Source organism: Nothoprocta perdicaria, unplaced genomic scaffold (assembly GCF_003342845.1).
Source record: "Nothoprocta perdicaria isolate Ctin4 unplaced genomic scaffold, notPer1 scaffold_44, whole genome shotgun sequence".
Taxonomy (NCBI): domain Eukaryota; kingdom Metazoa; phylum Chordata; class Aves; order Tinamiformes; family Tinamidae; genus Nothoprocta; species Nothoprocta perdicaria.
Window position 1 is genome coordinate 2,768,835 of NW_020455688.1, and position 24,745 is coordinate 2,793,579.

At 43.4% G+C, this 24,745-nt stretch overlaps 1 protein-coding gene across 3 annotated transcripts in view; it reads right to left on the reverse strand.

Annotated features, from left to right (window-relative positions):
- Positions 1 to 4,068: 4,068 nt before the first annotated feature.
- LHFPL3 (LHFPL tetraspan subfamily member 3) overlaps positions 4,069 to 24,745 on the reverse strand; it is a 232,929-nt gene continuing 212,252 nt past the window's right edge. For all 3 annotated transcript variants that reach the window (XM_026046395.1, XM_026046398.1, XM_026046396.1), the window contains one exon: positions 4,069 to 6,234. In XM_026046395.1, coding sequence (XP_025902180.1) covers positions 6,206 to 6,234 — 29 coding nt within the window. In that variant the 3' untranslated portion in view covers positions 4,069 to 6,205. The remainder of the gene's footprint in view (positions 6,235 to 24,745) is intronic.

The following is a 24,745-nucleotide window of genomic DNA, read 5'->3' on the forward strand; positions in this document are numbered from 1 at the left end:
TTGGTGTCTGAGGGTTCCCTCTACATTTCCCAGCCAGTAAAAGCTCCTTATCCAGACTCTTTATCCCYCCCATAACTCTTACAAAAAAACCCCCAATATGCCACTTTCACCAGGTACTAAAACCAGTAGAGCAGACTGTGTTTGTGAATTTTTCAGGTATATTGGGCATGGATATTTATTACTGTTATTACTATTATTATCATCTTATTATTTTAAATAATAATTATTCACATTTTGCTCCTCAACTTTTGGAATGTCTTGTAAGGATAGAGAAGCAGCCAAAAGGGAAAGACATGTAAATTCGTATTTTATTTTGTAAAATGACAACTGGCCATAGAGTCTCACTGTAATTTACTGGCCAGACAGAATGTTTTCTGGTGTGATAGGTAATTCCCTAGAGTGCAAAAGGAAACAGTGACTCCAGTTCTGCAAAAGCAGCAGGCAGAGCCATGCAACTGGCTTAAATACATGCAGTGACGTCCTGTTGTCTAATGCCTCTGACAAGACCCTGTAGTATATTTCAGGGAACTCAGCATGAAATGCGTGGTAAATGCAAGTGTGCTGATATCCTGCTTATCATTTTGGGAACTGCCTCATGAGAAGCTCCTTGGGAACCCCAATCCTGACCCTGGACCTTTCCCAGTCTCTTTCTTGGGACTTTGTCACCTCCTCAGGCCTTTTCCTTTTAGCACACTCTGTTCCCCAACTATTTCTGACTCTAGCTGCCTCTAGGGGTTGTGAAGCCTTTTCCTCTGCCCTCAAGAGGAAGAGGCTGCTCCTCACAGCATGCTCTTGTTCAGTGTTACTGTCTTCATGGCCCTTAGACTCTTTGCTTGTTTGTTTTTCTTCTAGGGCCTTTTTCCTCTCCCAGCGTTCAGTCTGGTAAATCTAACCAGTCTCATGCTGGTTAGATGTCATTTGTATGTTCACAGCAAATGACATCAGAGTAGGTCCTGAAGTTGACGTCCTGTTCCTTTAGGGACTATCAATTTTTCATGTTCTKTCTCCTCTGGGAATACTGGTGAGTCCCCTGCTATTTACCTGTAGCTCACCACGCATGTTTAGTTTAACTTCTGTGGCTACAACAGGGTGATCTGGAGGAATGCTGACCAGTAAACATCTGCTGGTACAGGAGTTCATTTCAAGTGACCTGACTTTTCCATTCTTTCTGATGCTTTGCATTCTTGCTCCTTCATCCCTCCATCTCTTCCCCGTGGCAGTAACACCATGGAGAGCTTCATGAACAAGCCTCTTATCCAGCTTCTGCTGAAGCTCAGAGTGGGTCTGGAGGGCTTAGGAAGGTCTCACTAATGCAGTGTATGGGATTCCTTCTCTCAGAGCTCCCGTTCTCCTTTCCCAGTCCCATCTCTTCTGTGAGGTCTCTCACATGTTGGCCCAAGGCTCAGCTCAACCCCTGAGCTATTTCCATAGCCATATTTCCATATTTCCCTGCTCTCTTCCCAAGGTGACCTGTACTCTGCTGAGTCYTCCTGTTCCTTGAGAAGTGGGGCCCACTGCTCAAATTTACAAATTCAGTCTGCTCTGTAGAGTTCAGAGGGTCGGATACAGTTGAGAGATTCTTTGCTTGCTCTTCTCTAGTCATCGCAGAAGGTAGTCCTCCTACAAGCTGCTTTATATTGATTTGAGTGCTCTATATAGACCATGTTCATCCTGACTGACCCGTCAGCATCATGGGTTCTAGGTAAGTGATTCAATGCAATGGGCAGAACAGCTGTCTAGGAAGAAATTGAGAGAGGATCTACAGAAAATCACTTGTGGAGAACAAGTCTATATAGTCTATCAAACCATCTGTGTAGTAAAGAATTTGGAACAGCATCTGGTAAACTGTTAGTGAGCTACAAACTGGAAAAGTAGAAGTCTACTAATGATTCCTTAATAATGCAGCAAGATTGCAGTGAACCAGGAGAGAGGCAGCGTATCTCACGGCCATCGCTGAGYGCACCCGAATGCCTAAAAGGATGTCATATGTCAAGAGGAAAGAAAATGTCATCCTCACCCAAGAAAATGTCATCACCACCCCCATCGTTGCCTGAGAAGGCAAAAGAGGATTTGTAGTCATACTCACCAGACGAGCAGACGACTGTCCCTGGGGAACACAGGGCAGCAGTCTGGATGGTGCTGCTTACCTCTTAGGCCGCTCTATTTCTTTCTCTCTNTATTTCTTTCTCTCTTTTTTTTTTTTTTTTTTTCTGGGAAGCAGAATGCTATTTTTATGATCCCAGTTTCTATAAACACAAAGGCAGTGCTGCACTTCGAGCAGCTGGCAGGTAAAGCCCCGTTAGATGGCAGCACAGCTATGCACAATGCGCAGCGCTCTGCTTCCAGCATCCCTGCGTTGTCTTGCGGCTGAGCAATTTCCAGATTCCTGGATGTAAAATTAATTAAAAACAGCAAAAGAGAAATTTTGTATTGCAGTGCAGTTAAAACTGAAAGCCAGTGGCAGCACATATTAACCTGGAAGCTCTCCTGGAATTTTGGAGTTCTTTTATTCTTTGTCCTTCCAAAGTGCTCAGGGAACTCTGCTGCACTGAATAACATTGCTGTCTTCTTGGTGACGTGTGTTGCAGCTGATATGGTCTAAAAGCTCTCCCCCCAAATTCCCTTGTTTTCATGCCCTCCATCTCATCTCATTGCCTGGGCATCAGGGCATTTTCCATGCTTTTCTCTTGCCATCTGAGCATCCCCACAGATACAGCAGGCACTTGCTTTAGTCCAGAATATACCCATGACATTCCTACTGGTTTTACTAAATTAAGGGAGGAAAGCAGATGAAGATGGATAGGAGAGCTAGTTCTTGCTCGTTGGCATTTGTTGTGTTGTTGAAAACAGAGCAAAATTCCTTTCTGTCCTAAAACCCCTTGGGGAAACCTGATTGTAGGGAATGAGTTATGCTAGATATTCTAGATCACCTTCAGCTGTGAAACTATGGAAATGCTGCTCTGATCGGATGAGGATGGCAAGTCAGTGTGGGTCATCACTGCAGGTGTGGCCTCTCAGCTAATGCATTCAACTACTGCCAGCTCCAACAACAGCCACAGCTTGGAAACAGCTGAGCATATAACTGATTTTTTTTTTGATATAAAAAAATAGCAAGATAAATCTGCCTTTTTTTCTTGTTGTTGTTGCTGCTTCTTCCTTCATTACAAAGAAGGTAGTTCTTCCTTCATTTCAAATCCCCAGAGAAGCAGCTTTGCAATTGAAAACTAATAAAACTTCCTAAATGTATGAAGGACATCTGATTAGCAGAGTGAAAGCGAGCAGAAAGCTGTTGGGCCCAATGTGACATTTCCCTCCCTAGGATAAGCAGAGCTGGATGGTGCTATCCAGATGCTCACATCAAAATAAGGCAGAAACTTGGAGTATGGAAACTGCTAAACTCCYCTATCCCAATCATTTCTAGCCGTCACATCAGCACCATGAGGGCTGCAGGTCCAGCACCTATTGCTGGAACAAAGTGTCTGTCTCCTCCTGGTGCATCTTCTGGGGCAATGCACACCCGAGGCAGCCCTGAAGGCTTAAGGGTTTTTGTCTTCATTCTAATTTCATGAATGAAATTAGAACCAGTTCCTGAGCTTTGCTGGGACTCCAGGTTGCTTGTTTGAGATTTCTGCTGTATTGAGGAATAACTGAAGTGCATTGTCTATTTAAATGGATATGATTTCATCACCCTGGCAATTCTTTATTTAATCATAATTAACTCTAAAGTACCTTATTTGCAATTGCCATCCTCTAGTTAGAAACTAAATTAACATGTAGCAAAGTAACCTGGAACTGTATGTTGTTGCTCCAATATAGTCAGGTACAGAAGGATGATGATGATGACCTAAGAGAGTGGCTCTTAACCYGAAAACCTAGAGCATGTGGCTGAACCCTCAGCAGGAAACCGGATTTTGCCTGGACTTGGCTAACCCCAGGAATCTGGGAAGGTGCAGGAAGGTAAGAGGGGGGCAAGCCTGTGTTTAGGAGAAGGACAGGAATTGCAACAATAGCAGCCAGTACCACAGATAAGCTGGAGAAAAGCACTATCACGCTTTATTTTAGTATGCTACAAAATTCATTGTTGAACTTTATTAGGTACTTTAATACCAAGCATACTTTAAAGTAACAAAAATTATTGTTGTTATTTTTTCTTTTTTTTTTTACAGAAAATCAGGTATTCCAACAGTTTTCTTTACAGTTTGTTGACTTTAAAAAAAATTACACGCAGTTGACACATTACGATGGAATGGAGTGGGAAAGCAGTAACATTTATAAAGATAAAAACATACTACTAATACTGAATCAACATTTAGTGATGAACGTCCGCAAAAGTCTTTGCTTCTGTTTACATACAAATGGTATCTTTTGGCTGAGCTGTCCTGGCAGGACTGCAAGATCTTGCAATGACACATTTTTTCGACATTTATATTTAGAAAGGGCTTTACATGACACAGTCACCAAGACGCAAAACTCTGAAATCCGTAACAAAATAATATAGTACAGAAAAACCCTGTTTTTATAGCTTCTGTCACAGCAGAAGTGCCATGATTGCAGTAACTTGGGGTATAGGTGAACCGAAGGAGCAGAAGACGGCAGCGATGCGGTAGCACAACCAGGATCTCCCCAGTGCCCTCAGCCTTTAGGGATGTGCATTTCCCAGCTAACACTGGATGAATTAATCACATTGAAATATCTGCTGGAAGTGGGAGCTTAGTGAGTTTATGCAGTGTTGTGTAGAAATTATACTTTATTTTTTCATCTTTAGTTGAGCAGCAGGTGCTGGGAATTTACTTGTGGGGGTTGGTTGGTTTGGGTGGGATTTCCCATCAGCTCTAACTGTGCTCCCAAGGATGTCAGGAGCATCTCCTGCACACAGCTACATGTGCAGGTTTGGGTTCAAAGGAAGTGTTTTCTAAAACTCCCTCCCAGATTCACCCATAAACTGCTTGCCAAACATCCYCATTGGCATCCAGTTTCTGAGGTGAGCAGGGCCACACCGGTGCCTTGTTAGATAAGAGAGTTATCTAAATCCCTGTGCTCATTTATTGACAATATGATCAAGTACAGCTTCTCATCTGCTTCCCTCCCCTGCAAATCTCTTATCTCACAGCCCTCACTGCTCATGTCTATCAGGTCTTTCTTGATGCCCCACGTGTCTGGTGGTGCTGGCGGTGCAGATGCTGAGCTGGGGGCCCACGGGTGGACCCTGGGCACCCGTCCCAGCCACCCGCACCTCTTCATGGTGTGAATTTGCTTGTTCTGTTACTATCACAGTTGATTTTAAGGCTGGAAAGGATCATTAGGTCACCTGGTCTAATTGCCTGTGGCACAGGTTAATGTTGCACAGTGGTTATATGGCAGAAAAGCTATGGAAATGTCCTTGCAGCAGGGAGCTGCATGTTATATTTAAGGGGTAAATTAYTTTCTCCTATTAAAAAAAAAAAATCAGGTGCTTTTATTTCATCACTCTATGCGGTTTGGGAAATTAGAGTATTATGACATTCTGTGAGACATATCTTATATATGCTTCATAGAACTAGAATCTAGGTCAGAAATAATTTTTCAGTCTTAAGTTTGTTACAGACATAGATTAATTGGAGCACGTATGCAGTAAAAATTGAGAAGCTTTACATTTTTAGTCAACTTATTATACAGTGAAGTAAACGAAGTGCAGGAACGTAGCAGTAAAAGTTATGTTTTTTCCACTAGTTGATGAAAACATTCAGAGAGTCTATTTATAAATGCTAATTTAATGCTAATTCCTATCAACTTCTTGGCTACTGGGATAGGAATAGTCTGGAGTTAACTGCCTCTCTACTATGAAAGGTTTTAAAGCTTTTTGCTTTTCTTTATCTGAATAAAAAAAATGACATTTACAAACCTCTTCAATGCATATATATTACATATGTTTATCTAGCAACAACTACACCCCTTTTAATTTATTCCCCAAATGTGACTTTTCATGCATGTCTTCTGAGCGCTGCAGTCAGCAACAGTTTCTGATGAGCTGGTGTGTAATCCATGATTGCATTTCTCTTCCGAAAATCTCTTCTGTGCCTGGCTGGTCTATGTTTAGAAGGTAGCGCTTACCAATCAGGCAGTTTCACACTTATCAGCATTCTTCTCCGTCGGAGGCCCTTTCCCAAGCTTCTTCCCATTTTAATGTTGTTGATGTACAAAAGCTGTTATTCATTTTATTTTGTGCTCATTCTAGTGAGGATTGGCTTAGTAGGACTGTGCAAAACAGAGAGAAGAGAGAAGCTGGTTTACTGCCAGCAAACATAAAGACATTCATACTGTGCTTGGCTCAGGGCTAGCGTCTGGTCAATAGCCTAAATACACTTGGTTATTTGTATTTCCGTTTATCAGGAGACGTGACAGCTTTAATCTTCAAATCATTGCAGTGATCTGTATTCTAGAATCCTTAAAAATCAGTTTTTATCAACAAATTGACATGAGAAGTCAAAATAATGAGATTGTTTCATTTTAAGTTTGAACAACAGGAAAATAAAGATGTTTTGTGGGGGATAAGAATCACATTTGTTGGATTAATACCATGCATCAAGTTAAATTCCCGGCATTTATGTTTCTTGTCAATAATTTCCTCCACTCCCCTGCGCCCACAAAGCACATTTTTAAATAGGATAAAATAATATGCTGTGATCGATTTGAAAGCAGCAGACCCAGTGATGGCAGGGATGTTTTCAATCCATACTCTTTCTCAAAAACTTACTCCCGAGACTGCAGTTTCATAGGCGTTGAGCAGAATGGTGTGTGATGGAGAGCAAACYCCAACCCCAGCTACGCTGTGAAGGGCGAGAAGGGACCAGACTGCACTGGAGGGGCAGTGTGGGGAGCTGGGGACATCTGGGTCCCTTAGGAGGTGCCATAAATAAACGTGGGGTTGGGGCATTATCAGCTGCCTCCAGAGCTCCAGCTCCTCTCACCTTCCCCAGGGACCTCTTGGGGCCACCAGAGTTGTGGTACTGGTCACAGCTCCAGGGAAACCACCTTCCTTGTAACCCTTTTCCACTGATCCTAACACTGTGGCCTCAGAGGGAGACTGCCGGAATTCACAACTTGGGAGGAATGTCAAAAAAGAAAAGAAAAAAAGAAAAGGGAAGAGAACAGATTTAATTGYGAAATTGCACTCTGAATTTGGAAGCTAGCAATTCTGAAAAAAAAAGTTGATGCAAGAAGAAGGAAATATTTAATTATTTCCCCTAGATTATAAGGAACAGCCACCTTTCCCTGTTGCCACAAGATTTCTTGACGCCTGTTGGCCCCTTGGTTGTTGGTTAACTCACCCACAAACCAGGAGACTCGTGTCCCCAAGCAGAGGCCCAGCCTCCTGAGGACTTTCAGCACGTGGTGGAAATTCAGGGAGCTGCAAGGCCCTCTGCCATGGACCCACAACCTGCTTTCCCCATTAGCTTCCCGTAACGTGATGTTTTTCAAGCAAAGACCATTTGGGCAGAAATTTTGAGATTCAATATAGCCTACACATGTTCAGCATACATTTTTAGCTTAAATATGCTTTATAAAGAAGACACTTTTATTGTTATGGCTGAGGCTAGAAACTAGCAAATAATCTATCCAGGAAGCATAAGCTGAGCTTGAGGAGGGACCTGCCAAAGATGAACGGGTCTGTTTTGCTTTTGTTGGAAAATGAATACTCAAAGTARTGTTCACTTTGGGAACAATATTTTAATGAAGTTAACATATAATGGGCTCGATAATTTCYACTTGTAAAAGCAAAATCATCCTTTATAGCTCCTTGAGCTTCATTTGTCCCTTTTGAAACATATTACAAAAATAAAGAGTGGATGAGAAATTCACATATTCCTGATAAATAAAGTCTACTAAAGTGGTTTGAATCAGGAATTTTAGTGTATTTTACAAATACAGTAATAAATATAATGAATATGGAAAAGTAGCATGAGTAAATAAAAGAAAGAGAAAATACTTAATACCTTATCTTTTCGTTTAAGTGAGGTATTGGTGTTTTTTGAGCCTTTTAGACAACTCATACTGAGTGAAACTGCAGTCCAGAGGAAAGCCAAAGTTACACAGTGAGGAGCACATGCCCTTATGCTCCTTTGGAAAATTTCTGGTTGCTAGAACTGAGTGGATCATTTCTTTCAATTATTTTTAATCACGCTCTGTACCTGTGTTATCCAAACCCTTAACAGTATTATACTGGACTCCTGGCAATCAGTGTTATAACATACTAAGATCTTTTTGGTTATACATATGGAAAAGACATGTAATAAATGCCACAGGCACCTAGCTGGTCCTATGGAAAGAAAAACCTGCAGAATTAAGTCTGAATATCCCTCAGAGTGCTTTGTAGTACATCATATGCTTTTGACACCTTGAAGTTTCTTTTCTTAGAGCTACTCACAAACCTTTTCTAGTGCTGTTGCCTAGAAATCAGTTGATGAAAGTGGTCTTTGGGAAAGCCATATTGCCCAAACCACCTAGGTGCTACGCTATTAAATTCTCTATTTAAAGTCTTGAAAGGCTTCCTGTTTCGCTGACATCCTGACAACATGGCTATTGTTTGGATTTGACCCATTAGATTAGGGAAGTCAGTGGCTGCAGAGTGGGGCTGCAGTCACTCACTGAGGGATTTTCAGCATTTTAGAGCTTAAATAAATTTTCAGAGAGAGGCCACCAATGTTTCCTTGCTACGAAGATGAACCATAGTGAGATTTCTATGTTGTTCCCTGCCAAGGTTTCCAACCACATACCGAATTTCAGATAGTCCATTACATATTGCTGTTGTAAAGACTGTCAGATGTACAGCAAATGGATAGAAGGTGGCCAACTTTCAAGGAATGTCTTTTCTTTGAAACAGACTTTATACTTTCCCCTATTAATTGTTAGCAGCCATAAGCATACAATCTTCTTAGCCATTTATTGACAGGTAATCTAGAAAATTAGTTTTCCAAGAGTTAATCTTTCATCGCTCTCCCTAAGCTCATGCCATTACTGTGGTGTACTGAGCTTAAAAGCAATGATCCCACCAAAACCAGTGCTATGCCAGAACCACAGCACCYCTCATGAACCCACAGAGTAACGAAACACTGTGAACATCTCCACAGCCCACAGCATCCCTCTGACCTAGGGGGTGATGTTGCTAGTATCATCTTCTAAATGCTGTGGTGTTTTCGGTGTATGGTGGAAGATGAAGGAGGAGATAAACCTTGCTGCTGGAGGTCTGCAACTGCAAATAAACATGATGAGGCACCTGGGACACTCTGTAGAGAATTTGTCTTGGACATGTCTGCTACCAAGCAACTAAGCCAAGAAAGCTTGGGATGTGTTCAGTTTTAATGAGTTCTTGACTTTCTGCTTGTGATATGGGTCAGCGCCTCATAACCACAGGTGGGTGGTTTTGTTGCTTGCACTGGGGTTAGTGCAATGCTGGGCATGTTAGAAGCTCCACTTGTAACTACTGCATGCCCAAATCAAATAGCAATGTGTATTCAGGGCCTGGGCAAATTCCAGATGTGGGTAATTAAGAACAGGAAAGGCAGGGAAATGCCCAGCTGCAAGGGGCAGCCCGTGTCTGCTCTTCCCTCCTTTCTTTGAAGATCCTCCCTTCAAAGCTTGTAACAGAAACTACTTGGGAGGCCTGAGAGAATGAATTTTTGTKTGTATGTGTGTGATTAGAGGAATACAAAACTTGTTCAGAAGGTTTCTGTAGATGTCTGTTCCCATTTGATTACCTGCCCTAGGTGCTGTTTCCCTTTGATGATGCAGTATCCTTTATGCAGTGCCCTGMGAACCACCCTGGGGCAAATATTATACTCTTAATAAACAGCTGACACCACCTCAGGTCCTGTCCTAACTCATGAGATCCCTGGTGATCACATTTGCTCCAGCATGTATTTTTGGAGATATGCACCACAGATAGTCCTAGAAGAAGTTGTGCACTCCAAAGCTGAGGAAGTTGTGTTGTCTTGTGCCTATCCATGCACTGCAGTTTGGRCAGAATAAGGAGGGAATGAGGCTCTTGAAATGGAAATATGGATGGCCAGAAATTTCCCAGCTAGATCTCTGCTGCTGGCAGCTCTTCCCCGGGTGTTTCAGCATCTTTTCAGCAAAATGAGATAAATGATCTGCTGTCTTCACTAAAGTTAGGTAAGAACATTGCCTCCTCAGCCTGGCCAACTAGCAAGCACGATCACATCCTTAGCCTCCAAAGCCTAACTCTGAGTGCAAGGGTTAAAAGATGGTGTCCATGGTATACAGTGAACATTGAGAAGTTACAAAAACTTAGATGGATTTTAGGACTGCAGTTCTGTGATATTTTCATCTGCACGGCATTAGAGGAGATCATCTCAGCAGAGGGGTGTGTGAGCTGGATCTTCTGCCGCAGCACTTCCTTGCAATAAGATCAAATCAAATCAAAWATATAGCAGCAAGGTTTTAACAAACTTGGCATTCAAGCTCTGTGAAACCCAAGCACAAAGGGAATGATACAGCTTATTTGATCTGCTGGGCTGTATTTGGTGCTGTCCGTCCATGGCAGCATTTCAACCCAAGAGGCAGAGGCTGTAGGAAATGCCTTCAGAAGCATTCAAGACTTTGCTAAATATCCCATGGGAAGGAGACCAAAGCTAGTCTACATGCAGGAGTGTGGACTGTGGCCATGCAATGGTGTTGCTAGAGTCAGAGGGTGGTAGGAGCTCACCACTGAATACGACTGCCATTTCACTAGACATGCTCTTCCAAGAGGAAACAGAAGAACGGCTGAAGAATCCTGTGAGAGCTACTTTTTCMAGGCTACTGGTGCCTGTTGTTCTGCATACAGCTGGATGGGGCTTGGCCACAAGCAGTTCCTGTATCATTGTCCACAAGAAATAATTCAGTGTGTTGAAGGCGCACACAGAGCCTTGCACGCACAGTGCTCCCAGGGACTGCCATGCTGCTCAGGTCCTGCCCTTCCTGGACAGGCTGCCACTTCTTGGAGTCTTAAAATCCAGTTTATTCTTATGCCTTTTTTCCCTCTCTTTCTGTTGCTGTGTGTGGTGGCTGATTCATGGCAGGAGGGAAAAGCTGAGGATAYTTCATTGTGCACAATGTGTTGTTGAAGAAGAGGAATAGTGCAACGGGGAAGCATCTTCTGGAGGGTTTGTTTTGTCTTATTTCTCCAGACAGAATATATTTTGGAGGTGTTTTCACAGAATCACAGAATCTTCAAGGTTTGGAAGAGACCTCTAGAGATCATCTAGTCCAACCTTCCTGCTCAAGCAGGCACACCTAGAGCATGGGGCACAGGGMGGCATCCAGGCGGGTTTTGAAGACCTCCAGAGTAGGAGACTCCACAACCTCCCTGGGCAGCCTGTTCCACTGCTCTGTCACCCTAACAGTAAAGGGTGACCTCCTCACCTGGAGATGGAACTGCCTGTGTTTCAGCTTATGCCCATTACCCCTTGTCCTATTGCTGGCCACCAATGAAAACAGCCTGTCCCCTTCCTCCCTGCATTCTCCCTTCCTGAACTTAYACATATTAATCATATCCCCTCTGAGCCGTCTCTTCTCCAGAGAAAACAGGCTCAGCTCACTCAGCCTCTCTTCATACGAGAGATGTTCCATTCCCTTAATCATCCTGGTTGCCCTTCTCTGGACCTTCTCGAGAAGCTCCACGTCCCTCCTATACTGGGAAGCCCAGAACTGCACACAGTACTCCAGGTGCGGCCTCACCAGAGCTGAGTAGAGGGGCAGAATCACCTCCCTTGACCTGCTGGCAACACTTCTCCTGATGCAGGCCAGGATCCCATTGGCCTTCTTGGCCACGAGGGCACACTGCTCACTCATGGTTAACTTGGTGTCAATCAGGACTCCCAGGTCCCTCTCCGTGGAGGTGCTTTCCAGCAGGTCGACCCCTAATCTGTACTGATGCCTGGGGTTATTCCTCCCCAGGTGCAGGACCCTGCACTTGTCCTTATTGAACCTCATGAGGTTCCTCTCTGCCCAACTCTCCAGCCTGTCCAGGTCCCTCTGGATGGCAGCACAGCCCTCCGGAGTGTCSGCCACTCCACCCAGCTTGGTGTCATCTGCAAACTTCCTCAGGGTGCATTCCGTGCCCTCGTCCAGGTCATTGATAAACAATTTGAACAGCACCGGGCCCAGCACTGACCCCTGGGGGACACCACTGGCCACAGGCCTCCAACTGGACTCGGCCCCATTTATCACCACCCTCTGAGCTCTGCCATCCAGCCAGCCCTCGATCCACCGCACCGTGCACTCGTCTAGCCCACTCTCCCGGAGCTTCCGTATGAGGATATTATGGGAGACAGTGTCAAACATGGGAGACAATGTTTTGACAGACAGAATTGTGGTTGATAAGGCAAATTAATTAATTAAAAAAAAAAAAAAAAAAGGATCAGGCAATGAAGTCTGGCTGCCTTATGCCAAAGTACAAAAGGAGACATTAATCCATTGAGAAATTAACTCTAGAACCCTGAGTGTGTCAGGACTGTCTCCCTGGTGACATTTTTGGTTTCTTCAAGTTTGTATTATTTTCCAGSTGGCAATTTTGAGAAAGATGAGGATTCTTCCTCAACAAGGAGGAACAGTGAAGGGTGGGTTTGGAGATATATTTCCCATAATGTCAGCTACCTAGGACTTGGGCATCCGCTCCTGGGTAGTCCTTGGAGAGAGGCAGGACCTGCTCTGAGTGACTCATATCATGCCCAGGTGGTTGTCTTGGGCAGACATCATCCCTTAGATGGCTCCTAAGGGACTGCAGACTTCTGGTTGAGACTGGAGACAAGTCTGAGATGGGTCAAATCAGCTGTTTGAGTCCTGGGCTATGCATATATCTATATCCTGCACAGAGTGATTAGCACCAAGAAATAAAAGGAATGTAAAAGGAGAGAAACTACTGCCCATGCGTAGAAGAAATAGTCAGCCTGAGATATTAAATTAATAGGCTGTTGTGGATTAGGTGTTAGGATTAGGCTGAACACAACTTGATGATGGTTTTTTTTCATCCTTTTGGGATGTGTGGCTGTGTATTAGAAGTATTCCCTTTGCATGGAAGGCTAACAGCTTTACAGAAGATGAATTCAAGTTTTTCACCTCCAAATCCTGGGAAGTGGGCTTAGAGCAGCTTAAGGGAGGTACCTAATCATAGTCTGACAATTTTCTTCTTTCAACGGGATCCTCCTTCAAATGCACCTAAATTTACCCAAGTGGCAGTCATGGACTCTGAATTGCAGAATATAGGCAGCTGCAATATGCTTCCCCTGTCACTCTGCCTAATTCCTTGTACGGGTGGCCTCCTAGTTCGGATGCATGTCCAAGAAAATAACATATGTCATGTTGATCAGGAAGACAGACAGAGTTAGACAACCATCTCAAGGACTGGAGAAAGTCATAGCTGATGTCCCTGTGTTCTGGGGTGACAGACATGAGACTTGCTGGGGTGACGGTTCAACAACCAGCACCTCCCTACCAACCACCTCCAGACCCCAGGAGACTTGTAGGGCTCATGCTCAACTTTGTGACAGCATCAGGGTGCTGAGTGTGCACAACCTCAGCCACAACCAGCAACACAGTGTGCTGGGAGCAAGGGAGGGGGATGAGTGTCTCTTCAGAACACAGAAATGAGGAGATTCAGTGGTCACATCCAACACAACAGTGGAAAGGATTGTCCTCCTTTTCAATATTTACTCTGTGCYTATTGAGAAAAGGGAGATTTTTGTCATAATGAACAAATACAGCAAAAAGCCTCCTATTGTTTGTCCCGGAGAGTTTTCTTTTACTGTGGAACAGAAGGTCAGGAGGCATCACAGAAACGCTCCTTCCTCTGGCAGTTCCTCTCCAGAGTCCTTGTCAATTTGTCTTTTGTGCTTGGAGGTATTTCTGGGGAATTGGAGATGAGAGTCACGTCGCAAGACAGGTTTGCTGGCATGGGAGATAGAGTATGTTGTTGGAAGAGCTGGAGAGAGGCTGAAATGCCTTCATCAATAAAGTCTTTCATGTTAAGTAGCTTCCTGCTCTGCAGAGTTGTATGCGCAAGCCAAGCAAAACCACTTACTTGTTGTTCATCTATTTTTATTTCCTCAGTGTGGTTTGCTGCAGCCTTTCTCTACCCAGATGGTCAAATAAATTGCTGTCACTAAACAGGAATCCCTGAACAGTGATTCCTAAACTCTTCCTGTTCTTCAATGGTTTTATGAGAAAATATTTTACTTTCTTTATATGCTTTGCATTTGGCAGAGTTGTTTTTTAATTTCTTTTCTGGAACCTAGGGGATCTGTAGTTATTTTTATTTGCTTCACTAGCCTTCAAGCTGCATGATCAGCCTGCTCAGGAAGCTTTGCATCATTTTTACTCAGAACCTGCCATGAACTTTGATCTGTCCTTGCTCAATGAAAGCCCCTTCAAAGACCAGGGTATTTTAGTGTGAGCACCTGAGTAAGGCCTGGGGCTCAATATGTTTAGGTCGTCATTGTATGCTTTATGTTTTCTTTATTTCTGATAACATCCACTTTAGGTCTAATTTTTTTAATGCACATGAGGGCGAGATGGCCTGGGAGGAGAAGAGGCTCTCCTTACCACCGACCTGACATGCCCTGCTCAGTCTTTCAGTGCATTTGTGCACAGCAGAGAGAGTAGGATTTCTAGTCCTGGGAGAGAGCCAAGATATTGAAGGTGCCAGACGGGATTTCTGAGCAAGGAAACTGCTACGATGAGACCTATTTTTCTGTGTTCAAAGAAAGGATGCTCTGCTCTTTCTAAAACAAGCTGCATTTCAGACAATTTCCTGACTCGTGTAATCAGTTTTCCYTCCCAACAGAAGCAGGGCCATGGCCACTGACTGACTATTCTAGTCACGGGCAGCAAGATTTCGGATTTTCTTTTTAGTAGGCATCTCCTCGGTGGATGAGCATCATGCATGGCAGCCAGTTCCACCTGTATTTGGAGTAGCAGATGCCAGAAGAGGGTGCAGGAGCTGCAAATCTCAGTTATTTTTGCTATTGCTTGTCCAGGATTGGGTCACTGCAGAGACTCACTCTTGAGCAATACCTGGGAACCTCACACAATCGTTATCTTACATACAGGACTAGCCAAAATCTTCATACAGTGCCTTTTTAAAATGATGTGTATTTTAAAATGATGTTTTTGTGAATGAAATTCCCTGAAATGATTGCTTATTTTGATTAAAACTTGATGGGCATTTTTGTTTACTGTTTCGTATGTTCTCTTTGCAAACTGCCTCTCTTGCACATCAAGGWTTTGGAAAACAGATACAAGAAGTTCAGTTTAAGAGAAAATGTAGTAAAAGCWGTCAGTGCCTGGAATAGTGGATGAATTGTGAATGTTTCAAATTTGCAAAAACTTCTAAGCTCTTCTTTCTTTGTGTAAAATCAATTTATCTGTTATTGGATCATCTTTCTGAAAAGCGAAGAGAAAAGAAGAGGCCAGTGAGTGGGGTGCTCTGTCCGGCCAGATCRTGGGGAGCCTTCACACTAAACATTGAGTCATCTTAAAGAGTTTCCAACATCTGGCCTCAATCAAAAGCAAGTAATGAGCTGCAAACAGGAATCTCCTTTCTGTATCAGAATGTCATACAGTTGCCAAGTTGTTTTCTTAAATGAAACAGAAAGACAAAACTCCAAAGAAGAAGCTTAACTCTGAGGTTTCTAAACAATAAATAAATCATTAACTAATAGCTTGATGGGAGTATGAACTTGCAGTCTATATATTCTCTGTGCAAGTACAAAATATTCAGGGTCATGTCTAAGACGCATCAGCCTTTCCAAAGCTTAGAGATGACATCCAAAACTCATCCTTCACATGCAACATCCAAATAAATCTCAGTGGGTGAAATTCAGCTAAACAGGCTGGACCTGAGTGATCGTAAAGCTGGGTCTAAGAAGAGGAAGAAGTTCTTGGTGGCCACCATTAGTCAGAACGGCCTGGCTGGCAGCAAGGTCCTGAGGGCACATGGTGTGATAGCTGCAGACCAGGTATCTTCCTTTTAAGCGCTCCTGCAGGATTACTGCAAGACTGAKTAATGCAGGYTTTGGGCARTCTATAGCAATGTATCATCGCTATTAAATTTATATTACTTTTTTTTTCCTTTTTAAAGTGTGGCAACTGACTTGCTTAAAGTGTGTTAAGTSCACTCTTGTAAAAGAAGAAGGGGAGATTCCTTCCCTAAAGAGTTTTCAGTATAGAGGGAAGAGAGCAATTAGCAGTGCAGAGAAAAAGATCCTACCCAGGGAAAAACTGAATTATGAACTAGTTAGCTCAAAAGCATGCAGGAAGGGAGGCTACTTGTCACTAGCCCTGAAAGGCAGGTACGATATCATGCCCAAGTCATGATCAGTCATTCYGGTTCAGAAATAAGAAGGTGACAATTTTGTGTATCTAGCAAACGTGAGGTTTCAGTTTTCTCCCTCAATACATGCAGCTTTGGAATTGAGATGACAATGAGAAGAGCATCATCCCTCATGCTGCCTTTTTCCTTTCTTTGGAGATGGATACAGGAGGGTTCTGCCTCTTCTGGCTTCACTCCAGTATTTTGCAGGTACAGCCATGCCATCCTCTGCATCCAGTGTTCAATTCCTTTCCGTATCCTTTTTTCCAGTCGGAGATTTTTCCACTTTCCCTGCTGTCCCTTGTACTTCACCATGCCACTATGTTCTCCATATTCAAATCCCTCCTAACTATGTCTTCTGTATATAATGCCTTCAGGAATACAACTAAGTAAATAACTCGGGAAGTCCTCTATCCTGAAGCTTCTCAATGTAGCCAGTCTTCTCCRGACTTCCCTTGGAAGTCTGTGTATAAAGGCAGGAATACAGAAGTCTACCTCCATGAAGGCAGGCATCCCCTTGGCATTTGAGCTTACATGAGTGAGAAGATTGTGCGTGGTCTGAAGGAAGGCTCTTTCTACAAGCTACCCCCCACCAACAGATGCTTCTCTAACATTAGATGCAGCATCCATGCGGTGCTGTAAATAATTCACCATATTCCATCCTCTAATGGGATTATACCTTGCACAGCTTAAGACAGGCTTTAGGGCTTGGTGGCTGCTTCCTCCTTCCTCCCTACACCTGATTCATACACACACGGACAGTTTCCTATTTTGGTCATTCCCACCAATGCCTATGAGGCAAATTTATGTAAATCATACCCAACCTTGCTAAATAAGGCTGTGATTGCCATTGTGATCGGGCGTGATTGCTATTGTAACGGTAAGAGAGGGCACGGTGGTCTCAAAAAGCAACCAGCCTGATTGAAAAGACTAACCAGGAGAAGAAAAAAAAGACCATGCCATATCAAACCAACTATCATCAGGATTTTTCCTAAATTCAGTCATCCCTCCCTCTAAGATAAAAAGAATTCAGAATAGCCCATTAGATGAAGATGAGGATGGTCTCAATTTGCTTAGAAATGAAGCTTATCAGTAAAAAGGGAGGARGTGAGACAAGAGAAGAAGTATTAAGCCAAGATATTTACCTCCTCAACGGYACCTGCCCATGGTCAGGAAAGCAGCCCATCTGCCGGCACCTGCAGCCTTTAGCAAGCACCCTGTGCAGCATCACGTTGCACATCACAGCAGAGCTCTCAGAAGGGCTTCCACAGTTCTGCCCTCAATGAGAAATTGCTATTGAGCTTCCCCTCTTCTTCCTCTGCCAACAATGTGACAGGAACACGAGGGACTCATGAGCAACCAGAGCACCCATCCCCAGCAGAGGCCATCACCAGGCTGCCCCAGGGCTCATGGTTTCGCTGCTGCCACCTCCTGCCTTGGTGATACTAAAGCTAACAGGGCCCAGGAGTCCCCTCACCTCCAACAAGCCCTGACAGCATCAACTTTCCAGCACAGGTGCCACTTGGAGCTAGTGTTGGGCACCAGYGGAGCCTCCTTGTTGGTGCTTAAATAATAATGATAGATTTCTGTGCTGGAGTGATAGCCCGTGCGCTGCGCCTGGTTAATGTATGTCAGCTGTCACCATCCCTGTCAGCTGCCACTGTCAGGGAGCGACAGATAAGTAAATCTGTGATGATGAATATCCTAGAGAGAGAGCAGGGATTAAATATTGCATCTCTTCAGATACTGAGTCGTGTCCTCATTCGGAAGCCTTTTCCAATGGTCACATCCCTTAAGATTCCCAAGCCTGGGGGACAATAGAAGATGATCATCATCACATGCTGGAGAGAGTCCAGCGCAGGGCTACGAGGATGATCAGGGGCCTGGAACATCTGCCCTATGAGCAAAGGCTGAGGGAGCTGGGCCTGTTCAGCCCGGAGAAGAGGAGGCTGAGGGGGGGACCTGATCAGTGTGTATAAATACCTCAAGGGAGGCAGTGAGGAGGAGGGGGCCGGCCTCTTTGCAGTGGTGGCCACCGACAGGACTAGAGGAAATGGCCACAAGCTGAGACACCGAAAGTTCCACAGGAACTTAAGAGAACACTTTTTGACAGTGAAGGTGACAGAGCCCTGGAACAGGCTGCCCAGAGAGGTTGTAGAATCTCCTTCTTTGGAGATCTTTGAAACCCGCTTGGACGCAGCTTGTGCCACGTGCTCTAGGTGACCCTGCGTGTGCAGGGGGGTTGGACTAGATGACCTCTGAGGTSCCTTCCAACTTTAAGCATTCTATGATTCTGGTACGTGGATCCCTCTGAGGATGGGGACTGTGGAGCAAGGAGCAACCATCCTGCAGCCATGTCCCAGCCACACAGCCAYACCACTCCTGGCAGATTTAAAATGAGCTGAAACTCTAGCAAAGGAAGAAGAAAACTATTCCATCTCCCCAACAAGCTGCTTGTGGCTCTGTTGTACAGAGCYGCAACGCTCGGCATTGACCTTGCTATTACTGTGGCTGCTGGCTAGGGGAAGGTGGCAGAGACCTCAGCACTGCTTAGGCTGGGATGTGCTCCTGAACATCTTGTGCCTGGGAGCATCYGCCCGCTGCTCTGTGTTGACCAACCTTGTGCAGGAAGCACTAGGGAAAGCTTCAGCGGGGCTGCAGTGAGATATAAGAAGCTCCATCATAGTGTCCCCAAAGCGATGGATCACCAAACCCTGGAGGATGATAGGGGCTCATCCCTACTGCTGTGCTGCAGCAGCACCTTGCTTCCCTCCTCCTCCTCCTCCTCCTCCTCCTCCTCCTCCTCCTCCTCTGAGGTCTTTCTCAAAATGCGTCACTAATGAGGGCTCAGAAATTGCTTGGTGACAGAAAAAAAAATCATCGTCGTTCTGACTTCTTTGCTCTTCCAGCGTTTCTTGGCATTGCCCATAGCAACATTTTATTAAAGAGATTTTCATTGCAAATGCCAATTTGCTGAGACTGACGCTTTTCACAGGTGCTTTTCATTTTTATCAGATCAAAGGTGTTAYTTTTAAGAGAGGTGGCAAATGAAAGAAAATGTTCTGAAGAACAAGCTCATGGCTACTTTGGAAGCTGGTTGTTTTCTACTAACTACATAAAGAACTAAACAAACAGGAAAAATCTCCTTTTTGGTTACACCAGAACAAAGTGCCAGTGTTGCTTGTCCTTGTTTTCCAGAAAGTTCTAATGACCAAAAGCCTTCACAAACAAGGGAGATGTACAGACCTGAGATTCTGAAAACAGTGTGAATTCCTAGTTATTTACTTCATGCTTTTTTGAAATTTTGAGGAATGGAAATATGGAAGCTTTTCTTTTTCCTTTTTTTTTTTTTTTTTTTTTTTTTTTTTTTTTTTTTTTTTTTTTTTTTTGTCATTTCTGGCTCTCCTACATAGCCATTTCCATTCCTTCATTTTCTTCACATGATTTAATCTCCTCCTGTTGCTCTGCTTTGAGTCTATTTACAAATAGATGGGCACATCCCTGTGTACCCATTGACACCAGGTTTCAAGGACTTACCTGCTAGACTCAAGCAGAGGATATGGGTGCAGGTGGATTTTCTTGYTTCTCTATTATGTAAGGCACCAAATTCCGTATTCAGCTATGCATTGCTAAGTCTGCTTTTTTCATACAAGGGAAGAATGGTTTGTCTTGCCTTTTTATATGAAAATAACAATTTTTATGAGATATATTTCCCTCAGGCCCTGTAGAATAGAATTGGTTCTGTAATAACAGATCAATGTGTTTTAATTGCTTGTTGTAGACTATTAGCTATTAAATTTATCTGGAAGTGTGACACCAGCAAAAACTTCTTTTCTGTTCTTTCTTGAGCTGTCAAATAACCATCATTCATGTGAGGATAAAACATGATAGATGACTCAAATAAGTGACAGGTCATAAAGTATTGATTCTTAATGTTGTCTGCTAATGAAACATCCATGCCACTTGGTGTAAATCATTTTTAATTGAAATTCCTGGCTCTTGACTATTACATTCCCAGTTTGGGTTGCAGTCTAGATTTATGAAGTAATGGGCTTTGTCCCAGGAAATGCCAAGCTCTGTAAAAAAAGAATTAATTTTATTTTTATTAAACCAATACTTTAAATCTAGACCCCCAGACATGTTTTCTGTTCTAATCTATGTCTCCTGTCCAGACATGCTTTCTGTTATAATCTACATCTCCTGCAAATCTTTTGAGCCTTTTGGAGCCTTTTTGAACAAGCAGAGCCAACCCAACTTCTAAAATCATATGATAATGAGAAGCATCCTGGATCTACCAAGGATTTCTCAATATGATTTTTTTTTGCAAGATAAGAACATTCTCTTGGTTATGTATGAAAGCATTAAATCATGCATACTAGTTTTTTTTTTTTTTTTTCAGGAATAATTTCCAGACTTTTCAGGTCATTTTCTATTAGCAAAAACACAGACTGGGCTTTATTGTACAGTCCTCACTGAAAACACATTTTTTTTTTCCCCCAAATAAATGCTGCATTTTTTGGCTAGAACTCAGGTAAAATCTTTTGGCAGTGAGAARGAGATGCTGCCCAAGTTGAACCTACCTTTCAAGCAAAATGTTTAAAAATCATGTCTAAAATTAGGTTTGTAATTTACTTTGGCCAAGGGCTGTCTGTTTGTCTAGTGCAATTTTGGGAGCCTGTGTGGAGACTGGCCCATGTGAGGCTACAGAAGACTGAAGCCCTGGAGTGGCAGATGAGATCCAAGAAGGGCTGAGAACAGAAGCAAAACCTTKTGAGTATGTATGTATGTATGGGTTAAAAGTGTCTTGGTGGAGCCAAACTGCCATAAGAACTGGCATTTGCACAACAGTTTACTCAGGAATTAAAGCATGGCAAGAAGACTTCATATCACACCCAACTCCATCAATGCTGGGTCGAGTGAAAAATAAGTATGTTGAAAATATAAAGCAGATATTTGATAAATACTGACTGATGTAGCACCTGTGTGCTTGGAAGCTTATCTATTTTCTGTTTATATGAGCAAGGCTTCTAAGGGGCTTTTGACCTGTCCTTAAAAATCTTTCCTCTTGCCTCTTGCATTCACCATTGGGGCTAAAATCTGAAAAGTGAAAGCATTGCTTAGATAAATTGCTATGAAAATAAATGAAAAGTTATCTGGAAAAAAACCCCACGCTCTTGGAGTGACTATCTTGCTGAGTTTCATGGGAATCTGCCTTAGAGTGGATACTATTAGAATATTTTCATTAATGACTTGAATAATGGAATAGGAGATCTCCTTTTCCATTTGCAGGCTAATGTTATCTGGGATGAACTGCAAGCATGTTGTGGGACTGAGTATTTCAACATCCATAATGAATCAGAGAGATGGCCTGGAAAACAGGATGCAATTCAGTAAGTGCCCAGGCAGAAGAAAGATCTTGCACAGAATGTAAGTTGGAGAAGAACTGACTACTTGGTTCTGCTGAAAGGTCTCAAAAGGTATTAGTATGCTGGTCGTGAGTCAGTGGTGCCTTTCTGTTGTGAAAAAAAGAGACAAGCATCATACCAGGATGTGTAAACAGCAATATTATGTATAAGATGTGCAAAGTGATTCTAGCAGGCGACTTGCCAGGGCCTTGGCTGTACGGCTGCTGATTTGGCACCGCTCTATAAGCAAAAAGTGGATCAACTSGGCAAGGACAAGAGCAGAGCAACGAGAATGGCTGGAAGTCTGGAAAATCTCAAGTAAGAGAAAACATTGGGGCAATGGGGCTGTTCAGAGTAGAGTAGGGGAGATTTACTGGCCATAGCATTCTTCAGCAATGAAAAAAAGCTGCTGCAAAAGGAAAGGGAAATAATTGTTCTCTCTGGGGGTATGACAAGTAAAAGCTTAAATTGCATCTGGGCAAGTTCCAGTTAGATATTAGGAGAAAACTGCCTAGGACAAAGTTCATTAACCAGTGGAGGAGCTGCCGGGAGAGATGTGGTGTGGGAGCCTGGGGCAGGTGAGTGCCAAGGAGAGATGATCCCCAGTTCTGTGACTCCTRTTGTGGCAGTGAGTGGGTGCCCACATGCCCTGTTCATCCTCAGACACATCCATCACCTATATTGCACCCTCTGGGCATCAGGTGCTTTCAATGGGAGAAGGTGACCTCCCTACAGTGGGGGCTGCAGGCAGGATCCCTGCCTTGCACGGAGGGATGTCTGGCTGGTACCAGGGCTTGGGTTGCAAGCCAGGACTGAAGGAGCKGCTATTCATGATCCCCCCATCTGGAAGGACTAACTTCCATACGGATGCTGAGCTTTCTCCCCAGATGACTTGCACTGAGGGCATTTCCCCCRAAAGATTCCCCAGACCTTGTTTCTCGTCCAACTGTACTGTCTATTTTTAACAGCAGCCTTCCATTAGCATTTGTTTGCTAAAAATAAACATATTTCAGATGTGATTCATCACATAGCGCATTAGAGTAAAGGCAATTTATGCTTCAGTCAAGAAGAAACATTTTTAAGAGATAAATTGGTTCATGCAAATATTCATGGCTTGCTCTCAGAGCAGTTGGTGCCAGCTGGGCTGCTGCTTTGATTTCAGTGGATTGATGGGATGGATCACAAAATTCAGGAAGCTGTTGAGGATCTCAGGCAATGTCCTATTTTAAATTAATTAAAAACATGACCACAGTTATGCAAGAGAGGAAGAAAAGGAGGGAGTTAGAAGAGTTCTTCCATTACTGATAGCCGCATCATTGCAGAATTGAAATAAACAAATGGACATGATTATTTTATTATTATTTTTATGTCTTCATAAAGCTCAAACTTTCCATATCACTGCTTCTGGCTTGCAGAACAGGGGAAAGTTTCAAGGACTTAATTTTGGATGAGCATAGGATGCCAATGCATAAGGAGCTGGAAGTGGGAGCTGCTGGGGCAAGAGCTGCAGCTGGACAGGAGCCTCTGGTGAACCTGTCTTTCAAGAATATGCCAAGTATCCTTTCAAATTTTTAAAAAAATGTTTTTAGTTTTGTGAAAGCTTTTGTGGAAATGTAATATTTTGGTAGTTATGATGGACCTTTTAGCAGGAGGATTGTTCGGAATTGCTCTCAAAAAATTCAGGAGTCGGCATCTCACGCTTGGTGCTCTCGCTCTCTCCCTTTCCAACTACAAGCCAGAATAAAAATAACATAGCATAAATATTAAAGCATGAAGAATAACAACAATTCCGAATCTTCAGAGTGTTGGAGGGAAAAGGCAAAGCCTCCCCGTCAGCTGGTGCTGGCGAGCGGGATGCAGCGGGCCTGCAAATTGGCAAATTGGGATATTTTGGTTTCACCCACTAGAGGGGAGTGCTGTGCTTAAAGTCATCGGCTTGCTCACTGTGATGCTTCTAATTTAAAAATAAGTGGCATTAAGAAAACTAATTAGTTACATGTAATTTAATTCCAAACAGTATAAGATTGGAATATCTAAGAAACCACYGTTAGATGTTCAAATTCCAAAATAATAGCTTCTCACATTTAGGATTTTCATTAAACAATATTTTGTAGTTATCAAAAGAAGAGTATTTTGGAGCTTCATTTAGAAAAACAAGGCAAAACAGAAAACAGCTGATCTGAAAAGTGACTTTTTTATGTTATTTCACTCTGTACATGATGCAATGCCTTAAATTCAAGCAGGGTTTGTTTAACTTCGGAGACCGTGTATATAAAATGTTCCTGATGATTCACAGCCATTTGGGCTAAATCTGGAGAAGTCAACACTTCATTGTCCCAGAATAGTTTGCAAATTAGCTACCCACAAGCATCTGAAAAAACTGCAAAAAATGCAAATGTGGAACTGATAGTCCAGGTGCGTTCTCCACATCTGGTCTGTTTTTGGAACAAATCTCACAGCTGGTGGGACAAAGAAGGCACTGGACACGGGAGGAAAGAAATGTCGGATTGTTCGGCAATACTTTCAGCACTTTAGGAATTCCTTGGTGCCTGTCTCGTCAGAAATATCCATCAAAATAGCCCAACTCAAAGCACACCTGTAATTRCCAGGATTTTACAATGCAGGGACAGGAGATGTGTTCCCACTCTGGCATGGGCACGGCAGGATGCGGCAACCATTTGTGCTGCATCCCTGGGCAAGCTGGAGTCGCGGCCCTCTGAGGAGTCACCCTCGGGAGCTGCTCAGGAACAGCAGGGAAAAAGAAGCCCTTCCAGCCCAAAATATAGCGCAGGTAGAGGAAAATAAGCCCTGCCACCTGGAGCAAGATGCTTGCTCTGTGTATCTGTGTCTTGTCTCTAACGGGGACTGACCATGCTAGACTGCAACATCAGGCCACACTACAGCAGATGGTTTTGGACAAGCTCCCCACAGAGTTTCCTAATCCGATTACCTAGAAGGCAGTTCAGGCTCCATCCAGAGCATGGATGGTGACGTG